Here is a 10,443-nt window from a genome sequence, read left to right as displayed (position 1 = left end):
TTATGTCCCTTTACGAGTGAAGAGACGGAGCAGCCTATCCCGGATCTGTTTGGTCTTCAACCCGTAGATGATGGGGTTCAGCATAGGAGGCACCAGGAGGTACACGTTGGCAAGGAGAATGTGGAAGTTCAGGGGCACATTCTGGGCAAATCGGTGTGCAAGAAAGGAGAAAAGAGAAGGGATGTAAAAGGATAAAATGGCACAGAGGTGGGACCCACATGTCCCAAAAGTCTTGAGCCGGGCGTCCTTTGTGGGGAGGCTGAAGATGGTCCTGACGATTAGAACATAGGATGCAGTGATGAAAACGATATCCATACCCATAACAGAGAAGATCACAAACAGACCATAGTAACTATTGACACGTATGTCAGCACAGGACAGCTTTGACACAGACATGTACTCGCAGTAGGAGTGGGGGATGATGTTGGTTCGGCAGTACGGCAACCTCCATGCAAGGAAGGGATGAGGCATTGTGGCTGTACAACCACGAAACATCACTGCCAAACCAATCTTGGCCACCACAGGATTCGCCAGGATGGTCGAGTATCTCAGGGGGTGGCAGATGGCCACGTAACGATCCAAAGCCATTGCCGAAAAGATCCCTGACTCTAATGCAGTGAAGCAGTGAACGAAGTACATCTGCATGAGGCAGGCATTGAAAGGGATCTCCCTGGAATTGAACCAGAAGATTGCCAACATTTTAGGCAGGATGGATGTAGACAGGACCAGGTCAGTGATGGCCAACATGCAGAGAAAATAGTACATGGGCTCATGGAGGCTTGTCTCCCTCTTCACAATGAACAGGATTGTGAAGTTCCCCAAGACGGCTATTACATAAATGGCACAGAAGGGGATGGAGATCCAGACATGGGCAGTCTCCAGGCCAGGGATGCCCAGCAAGATGAAGGAGGATGGGTTGGTGAAGTGGGTTGTGTTTGAATCTGACATGGAGCAGGGGGACGGTCTCCAACTGTGAGGCAGAACGATGTCTCTGGAATGTACCATATGTTCCCCAGACTTCTTGTGCGTGCCCTGGATCTACGGTGATGGTCGCAGTAGAAATACAGACATGCCTGCATGGAAAGACAATGTTAGTATGAGACTATACATGTTCCCATGGGGAAAGGAGTTCGGTCTTGCTTTACCCCCTTAAAAATTACATTTTCATTATTCAGAGGAGTGAAATATGAAGGATTGACGCCATTGATGCCAAATCCGTATTTGATGGTGTTTTGTGTGTCAGCAATTCCTGCACATCACAACTTTGAAAACCTTAATGGAAACTAGACTGTGGCCTCTGTTTTTCCCTCTTTGGCCCTTATATCAATGATCCTGAGCTAGAAAGTCGATGCCGTAAGGAGAGTCCCAAGTACATGGTCGCTCACCTGGGATTAAAGATATGGTCATCATCAAGCATCTACAAAGGGTTGAGCAGAGATAAAAGGGATTGTTCAAAGAGGTTCTCGGAACGGGGGCGGCTCCCTACTTCAGACAGACTGTAACGTCTGTGAGAATTTAGTTGAGAGAAGAAACAGAGGAAGGGGTATATGAAGAAGAAGAACAAAAGAATAAACCTGACTGTATTCAAACTGACAAACGGAGAATAATTCCCAACCAGCAGTTCCTGTAGAGAGTTATTGCTTCCAAAGGGCGATTTCCCCAAAGCTGAGGTAAATTATGAACAAAACTGACTGAGAGAAAAAGTTTACAGAAATAGGAATAAAAACTGCAACTTCTTCAGAAGAGTTGATCAGATTGCTAAAAATCCTCAATTCCACAATCAAGGAAATAGTCAATTTTAGCTAAAAATCTTTTTCGGTGGCAACGTGAAGGAAGCAGTAAAGTGGAAGGAAAGCAATATACATGACAAAGGAGGGAAAATAGAGAGCAAGCAACACCTATTGGCAAGGGCGCCATTTTGGGACAGTCAGCGGGCATCAGCCGTGTGTACTGGGATGTGGCTTGCTTCTCTTCCCATTCCTCTGATAATCGGAGAGAGAGAGAAAAGTACTTGGATTCTGGAAATTACTCTTCTGCCTGCTCCCTTCACCACCCAGCAGAGACAAGCATGCACGGGATTCAAGTACCTTCCCCTCACTCCTTTATCGTCAGGGGAATGGAAAGAGAAGCAAGCCGCTTTCCGCTATGCATGGCTACTGCCCGCTCCCGCCCTTCCCAAATGGTGCCCTTGCCTATTGGAAGTTCTGATGATAGATAAATGACATGAAAAAAATGAGGGGAAACCCCCTGTGTGGTAGGAGTCAGGATTCCACAATGTGGGTTATTACATACATTAAAGACATAATAAAACCTCGACATGCTGCAGACTAATTCCTACGAGGAGAAAAAAAGTTTTTCATGTGGCAGAAACTGTAAAGGCCTTCAAGAAATATTCCTGCATTTCCAAGGAAGTAGCATGGGGTGCACAGGCTGTGATGAGATAGTTTCCAATCCATTAGAAGTCAAAGAGGATGTTAAATTAAATTACATTTACAGGGCACTGCAGAGCTATGCACGGCACAGGTACAAACTGACCGATCAACTACACATCTCATTCATAAGAACATAAGAACGGCCAGACTGGGTCAAACCAACGGTTCATCTAACCCAGTCTCCTGCCTGCCGATAGTGGCCAATACCAGATGCCCCAGAAGGAGGGAAGAAAACAAGTAATTCTCACGTGATCCCTCCCCTGTCACCCGTTTCCACACAAACAGAGGCTAGAGACACAGTTGTTACCCATCATGGCTAATAACCAGGACTCGACAAATAATGCAATCTACTCACTCATGGTGAGTAGATTTCAACCTGGAAGAGCCGAGTTCCTGCGATCTGCACATGCGCAGAACTATCTGGGCATGTGCAGATCGCTGGACAGCACAGCTAGCGAGCAGGGCTCGCCGTGATTCGGCGAACCCTACTAATAGCCATTCATGGACCTAACCTCCATGAATCGATCTAACTCTTTTGTGAACCCTTTTAAAGCCCTAGCCTTCATCACATCCTCTGGAAATGAGTTCCACAGGTTGACTATGAGTTGATGATATCTATCCTTTGGAATAAGCAGTGTGCAATCAGGAAGAAATAGATCAAAGAGAGAGAGAGTGAGAGAGAGAAAGACAGTTCCCTGGTCTTGTCGAACAAGAAACAGCTATCTGTGAGTTTGGGGACATAAGGGCCTTCCCTAGGAATCCCCATCAGGCTGCTGTTTCCCATGCACCTCTCACCCCAGTATCCACTGAATACTCCCGCGCCGCAAGCCGACATAGTGGTATGCACCATTCACAGCACTGCAATCCGCTCACAGTTTTCTCAACCTGTCACGGAGAAGAGGCATCTGCATGGAAGCAGCCTGGAGAACAGCCTGGTCCCTCTTCTGGGCTATTTATCCAGCTCTAGGAGTAAACAGCAGTTAAGGCAAGTCCCCAGAGGGAGAGGAGAACTCGGGCTCTGGGCGGAGTCAGGGAGGAATTGGCTGCTCTGTGTGCTTGTGTGTATTTATCAGTTGTATCTGATTAGGAGGAAAAACGTGGGATAAAGGCTGGATCTCCAGAGAGTTGGATCCCCTGTGAATGCCTGCAATGGATGGAACATAAGAACGGCCAGACTGGGTCAGTCCAAAGGTCCATCCAGCCCATTGTTGTGTCTGCCGACAGTGGCCAATGCCAGTTGCCCCAGGAGACTGACTGTGGACAGACAGATGTGGAGAAGGCTGATTACAGGGAGAGATGAGAGCTTTCCTCAGACATACGAGCTGCCAACAGTGGATCCACAAATGGTATTGCTCAACGGTAGCTACCATTCCACTGGGCCGCACCTTCCACCGAAGGGTCTTCAAAACCCCTAGGAAAGGAAAGCAGCTTTGCACACATCCCCGTTGCACGGAGAGGCAAACTGAGGCATGGGAGGACATGAATTAGCCACAGTCAGAGGGAAACGGGATGCCAAGATGGCAGAGGGAACCCAGGCACCCTGACTTCCCTGCTGTAGCCCCAGTCCCTCCCTCATGCCAAGGGGGAACAGACTCCTGCTCTGGGACATTGTGGAAGGAACTGATCATGGGGCGTGATGCTGAGGAAAGGCTGGAAGAGGCAGGAGGAGGGGAGGGGAAGAGGGACAGTGTAACTAGAACCTGCTGATATAAATGGACCCGGAGCTCCCGACAGCAGCCAGAGCCCTGGGCCCTTAAAATCACTGCCAGATGGCTGCACAGAAAGCTCCGGAAATCATGGAGGGCTGGGGCGAGGCATTCCGGAAGGCACTGAGCTGACCCCTCCCCTTCTGCCCATAGCCCGACCCCTTTTGGGGGCACAGGGCAACCTTCCTACCCCCACACACCCTCTGCCGTGCCCAGGGGGCTGGCGAGGCTGTCGGCCCCACTGGGAAGAGGCAGCCTAAGCTTTCCCCCTCCTCCGAGTAGTTTTCCACCCCAACGAGGTGGGGGTGTTGGGCGCAGATGGGCTGTGCTGTGATCGTCGCCTTCTTGGCCTGGCCCTTCTGCTTCAGTCCGTGCACGTGGATGTATGTGCAGCACCAGTCTGTGCCATGCAGCCCCTGGAGGCAACCCCGGAGCACCCCCAGGGTCCTGCTCCCAGGCTCTGAGTAGGCCACCCACACTTCTGTCCCCCCAGGGGGAAGCCATCCCACCACCAACCACTGCTGGAAGGAGGCTGGGGACAAGGGCACATGCCCACACGTGGACTCTGAAGTGCCACACACGGCACACGGCCATGCCTGCATGCTTGAGGCAGCACCCACTCCTGGGGACAGTGTTGCCGGGTACAGGTGTGTGTGTGGCCCCGATGGAAGCCCAGGATGCTCGAGGCTCCCTTCCCCATTCCTGGTGGTGGACTCAGGGCTGGAGACACCAGTCTTCGCCACCCAGGGGTCAAGCCCAGGAGGAGGAGGAAGTCACAGCCAGCATGATGACTACCATGATGCTGGAGGCAGTACCCTACAGCCTGGATGTGTCCCAGGCATCCTCCAAGGCCGGGGAGAGATTACCAGCTGAGTTCTCGTCGTTTTTCACACACACATATCAGGGGCAGTGTGTATGGAGGAGCTGGAGTGCGATCGTCACTCGGCCTTCTTGGCCTGGCCCTCGTGCTGCAGTGGATGTATGTGCAGCACCAGTCTGTGCCACGTAGCCCCAGGAGACAGGTCCAAAGCACCCCTGGGCTCCTGCTCATGGGCTCTGGGGAGGTTGCCCATGCTTCTGACTCCCAATGAGGAGCCCCTGCTGGAAGGAGGCTGGGGACAAAGTCACAAGCCCGTACAGAGACTCTGCTGTGCTGTACGCAGCACACGGGCACGCCTGCATGCTTGAGGCAGCACCTGCTCCTGGGGACAGCGCAGCCAGGCTGCTCGAGACCCCTTTCCCAGCCATTCGATCCCAGCGTGGCCCCACGTTTTCCTTGCCTGCTTGTCTGTGGGACTAGGGGGTGGGGTGGGAAGCATGGTCCCCTGGAAACCTCTGGGCCCCTGTACGGCAGGATCCACTGTCCAGGCCACACCTGGCCTTGCTCCTGGGACATCACCTTCCAAGAACTCTTGCTCTCAGCTTACAGATGAGGGCAAGGCCTCAGGGACAGTGTCTCCAGGGACGATTGACCATCTCTTTTTATTCTCCCCAGCCGGACCAGCCGTGACTGTGGGGTGATTGACACCACCCAGCCAGCCGCCTGACTGGGGGGAGCTGCAGGTGTTGCAGGTTCCAGGAGGAGCTCATGAGGGAGCAGGTGTCCATCTTCCGGGACATGCAGCAGATGCTGGCCCAGAAGGTCCGGGATGATGTGCAGTGGCAGACCCAGATGTGGACAGAGCTGCTGTTGCAGAGACACAACATCTGTGTGTGACCATCCAGGAGCTGCTGATCTAGCTGGCACCAGTCTCGGTCCCTACTGCAGTCCCTGCTCCCCCTCCCATGTCCGACCCCTTCCAGGTCCCCCTCCTGCCTATCTCCCTGTCCTCCCAGGATCCTCCCACCATTGAGGTCCCCAAGGTCCCCGGACATGAAGCAGAAGAAGCATCCGAGCCACACGCAACACATTATCCACAATGTACAACCTATCCTGGAAAATAACCCCTCGCTCTAAGAGGCCGTGGGGGAAAGGTCAATTTTTGCTTACAGACAACCCCCCAATCTCAAACAAATTCTTTACAGTTACCACATAACACATCTCCATCATAATCATCCGGGAACCTAGCCCTGCAATCAGCCCGGGTGCCAGCTCTGCACACACATCTACAGTAATGATTTCATCCCTGGACCCAACGACATCAGCCACCAAAACAAAGACTTATTAAACTGCACATCCACTAATGTGATCTATGCCATCAAATGCCAGCCATGCCCCACTGCCATGTATATTGGCCAAGCTGGATAATCCCTACGGGAAAGAATCAACGGACACAAATCATATATCCAAAAAAGCAATACACAGAAATCTGTTGGAGAACACTTTAATCTGCCTGGACACTCATTAATGCATCTCCAAGTCTCTGTTTTGTTTCAGGCCAATTCCACAAACCTAATACACAGAGAAGGGTTGGAACATAACTTCATTCACAAGTCTAATTCTTATGCAGATGGTATGAAAAAGGATATTAGATGGCTCACACATTGTCTTCCACATTTTAATGACCTACTCAACCAACCAACCAATGAGGGTTCTAATGGTTCTTGATGTTGGTGTAGAATCTGGTGTGGGTCATCTTCCTTTCCAAGTGCAAACTAATGGTTCTTATCAGCCTCCTGTAACTATGTAGACTTTAAAGTGCTACTAGATTATTTGCTGTTTTTTTAGGATTTTCCTGTTAGGGTATGCCTACACTAGCCCCCTAGTTTGAACTAGGGAGGCTAATGTAAGCATTTGAACATTTAAATATCCTGGGCTTTATTTGCATGTTCCTGTCCGGGCGCCATTTTTAAATGCCACTAGTCCAGACTAACTGCCCACGGCTACACGCGGCAGTTAAACGGTAATTTGAATTTAGTAATTTGAACCTTTTACACCTCATTGTGTATCATTTGTGTGTGTAAAAATTAGAGTATAGAGTGGGGAATACTTTGTGGGTTTTAAATGTGTGAATGAGAGACATGGAGGGTGTTACCCAATTGTTAAACAATCTTAAGTCTTAGCAGTGGGTGGTAGAGAGTGACTTCAATTCTTTAACAAAAAGAATGGGAAGGTAGGGGCCTTGGTCTTTTGGCCGGGCTGCACCTGAAAGAAAGAGCCGAAGACCCCAGGGTGGAGAGACAGCCTGGTTTGGAGAGGCAGCTGGAAAAGAGGTTCTAGGGTGAATTTGAGTAAGTTTGTGCTGAGGTTTCAGTGGAGAATTAGCCAAGCAATTTTGTTTCTTTTAGTTTGTAAATTATTTTGCTCAGCCTGTTCTCACTTATCAGCACTTAAATCCTACTGCTTCAACTTAATAAAATCATTTACAAACCCAGTGTAAATAATTGTTACCTGCGGGGGGGGGGGGGGGCAACCAGTGTGCACATTCCCTCTTCCATTGCTAAAGGGGGCTCACCTAATTCTTTGGGATCATAGAATCTTAGGGCTGGAAGAGACCTCAGGAGTCATCAAGTCCAGCCCCCTGCCCAAAGAAGGCTCAATCCCAACTAGGACGTACTACCTCAGGTGGTTGGGCCCTAAACTGCACTTTCCTTGGATCTGAAGAGGTTCAGTGTCCGTACTGCTCCTCGAGGGGCAAGGACCCCAACTCGGGGCCTTGGCTAGGGGGCAGATTACTAGAGGGAGAAAAGTCTAGTTACTAGAATTAAATAGTACTAGTATTAATTACTAGAGTTAATGTTGAAGAAATGGAAGATGTGCTCAAAATATTTCTTTGAAATTCTATTTTATTTCCATGAAAAGAAGCAGTATTAAATATTCAGATCATGCAAAGTGAAAAATACTGTCCAGTCCATTCGCTCTCAAGGAGGTTGTTAAACAGCAAGTACGGCCCCTTTTACATTGCATTTTTTTCTGTAAAAACCTCTTCCACAAAAAGGATCAGACAAGAATATGCAAATGAGAGTGCACCCCATTTGCAATTCCTCTTCCACAAGAGGGAAGCAATTTAGATATAACCAAAGATGGAAGGCTAGGCTAGGCTAGGCTAGGCTAGGCTAGGCTAGGCTAGGCTAGGCTAGGCAAGGCAGAGAAGAGAAGAGAAGAGAAGAGAAGAGAAGAGAAGAGAAGAGAAGAGAAGAGAAGAGAAGAGAAGAGAAGAGAAGAGAAGAGAAGAGAAGAGAAGAGAAGAGAAGAGAAGAGAAGAGAAGAGAAGAGAAGAGAAGAGAAACGAAACAAGCAAATCATGCTTAGCACATCATAACTTTCCCATTGACACGTGACAGGACATATGTTGTAGAAGATTTGTAGCAACTGCACAGAAGTGGTAGCAACAATAATGAAAATGGTCATATTCAATGATGCAAAATCACCCCATGTTCTCATTCCAAGAGGTGCTACAGAAGCTAGCAAAAAGAATTGAGTTTGTTTAGTTTAGAAAAGAGAAGGTTTAGAGGGGACATGATAGCAGTTTCCGGTATCTAAAAAGGTGTCATAAGGAGGAGGGAGAAAACTTGTTCATCTTGGCCTCAGAGGATAGAACAAGAAGCAATGGGCTTAAACTGCAGCAAGGGAGGTTTAGGTTGGACATTAGGAAAAAGTTCCTAACTGTCAGGGTGGTCAAACACTGGAATAAATTGCCCAGGGAGGTTGTGGACTCTCCATCGGTGGAGATATTTAAGAGTAGGTTAGATAAATGTCTATCCGGGATGGTCTAGACAGTACTTGGTCCTGCCATAAGGGCAGGGGACTGGTCTCGATGACCTCTCGAGGTCCCTTCCAGTCCTTGTATTCTATGATTCTATTATTCTAAAAAACCCTTCCCAGCTAGGGGAAGCATCTTGCTTTGTGGGTGTCACCCAGGAGCAGCCATATTTGAAATACAGACACAGAGTCAATATTCATAACTCCAGACCCAAAAGTGAGATGCGTGCACACACAGGATAATCACGTTCAGCAAATCAGAACTTTTCCAATGACACCGCACATGACATACTTTGTACAGGATGCATGATAATCACATTCTAATTGTACCGCTGTGATAAATTGGGGCTGCATAATGTGAAGGGCTGTGTGTATCCTGTGAGAACAAAACATCCAAAGGTAAAATTTCACCTGAGAAGAGAAAAGTGAGGAAAGTCCTTAGAAGAATTCTTAACAGATGGAAGTGGAGGAATGGCCCAGCTCCTGTAGGAATCTTTCCTAATGTATACTCTACCCATTAGACAAAGTGTTTCCTGATCTGAGACGGCTGATGTAATTTCCAGTTACCACCTTTAGGCTTGACAGGTTCTGTGCTTGGTAACCCTGAAGGGCACAGATACAACACTCACACTATGGGAAAACTTGTATATAGGTAGTTTATTAACACATCATCCTCATCACCGCCACCTTCCCCATCACCAGTGGCCTCTTTCTAGCATCTCGCAAACACTCTTTCTCCTTTTCCTGCTTCCCCTAGGCTGGGATGCCCTTTTTATCATCTGTTACACTGGTGTTGTTATATCTGAAGCATATTCCATAGGGGCTGTTTTCTTTTCTCTTTGTTTGTACTTTCCTTTTTTCCTTGTTTGTATTTCCTAATCTTACTATGTTGAAGTGTCTTTTTCTAATAGGTCAGTGTATCAGTGATCTCAACTTATTCTCATAAATGTCAGTTTGTTACCGTGGGCCTTTTGTGGTTGCCTATCACATTTGACAATGAAGATAAGGGAGAGAATAATTAAGGAATCCCCCTACAAACATTTGGAAGATAATAACATGATTTGTAAAGAGCAAATCATGTCAAGCCAATCTGATAGCTTTCTTTGATAGGCTAACGAGTCTTGTGGATAAGGGAGAAGTGATGGGTGTCATATACCTAGACTTTAGTAAGGCATTTGACATGGTCTCACATGATATTTTCATTAATAAACTAGGGAAATACAATCTATATGGGGATACTATAATTTGGGTGCATAACTAGCTGCATAAACATTCTCAGAGAGTAGTTATTAATGGTTCACAGTCATGCTGGAAGGACATAACAAGTGGGGATTCACAGGGGGTTTGTTTTGGGACCTAGAGAGGTAGTGGAATCTCCAACACCAGAGGTTTCTAAATCCCAGCTTGACAAATCCCTGGCTGGGAAGATTTAGTTGGGGTTGATCCTGCTTTGAGCAGGGGCTTAGACTCAAAGGCTCCTGAGGTCTCTTCCAAAACTAGGATTCTGTGAGTCTAACTCTGTGAGTTAAAGAGCTCCTTACACAGATTTCCCAGTTTGTCATGTGACACCGCACAGCTAAGTCAGTGATCCAGGAAAATGTGCCTGGCATTAGCCATCTCTGCCGATTGATTGGTCTGAGGCACAAAGCACATGAAGAAAACT

The 10,443-nt window shown here is 48.1% G+C and overlaps 1 protein-coding gene across 1 annotated transcript; it reads right to left on the bottom strand.

Annotated features, from left to right (window-relative positions):
* On the bottom strand, positions 1 to 948 carry LOC102455505 (olfactory receptor 52E4-like). The gene has a single exon (XM_006111279.3). The coding sequence runs from the start codon at positions 946 to 948 to the stop codon at positions 1 to 3; it is 948 nt and encodes a 315-aa protein (XP_006111341.2).
* Positions 949 to 10,443: the final 9,495 nt, after the last annotated feature.

The sequence above is a fragment of the Pelodiscus sinensis genome, chromosome 1, assembly GCF_049634645.1.
Source record: "Pelodiscus sinensis isolate JC-2024 chromosome 1, ASM4963464v1, whole genome shotgun sequence".
NCBI lineage: Eukaryota > Metazoa > Chordata > Testudines > Trionychidae > Pelodiscus > Pelodiscus sinensis.
Note: the sequence above shows the minus strand (reverse complement) of the source record. Positions and strands in the feature narration are given on the sequence as shown.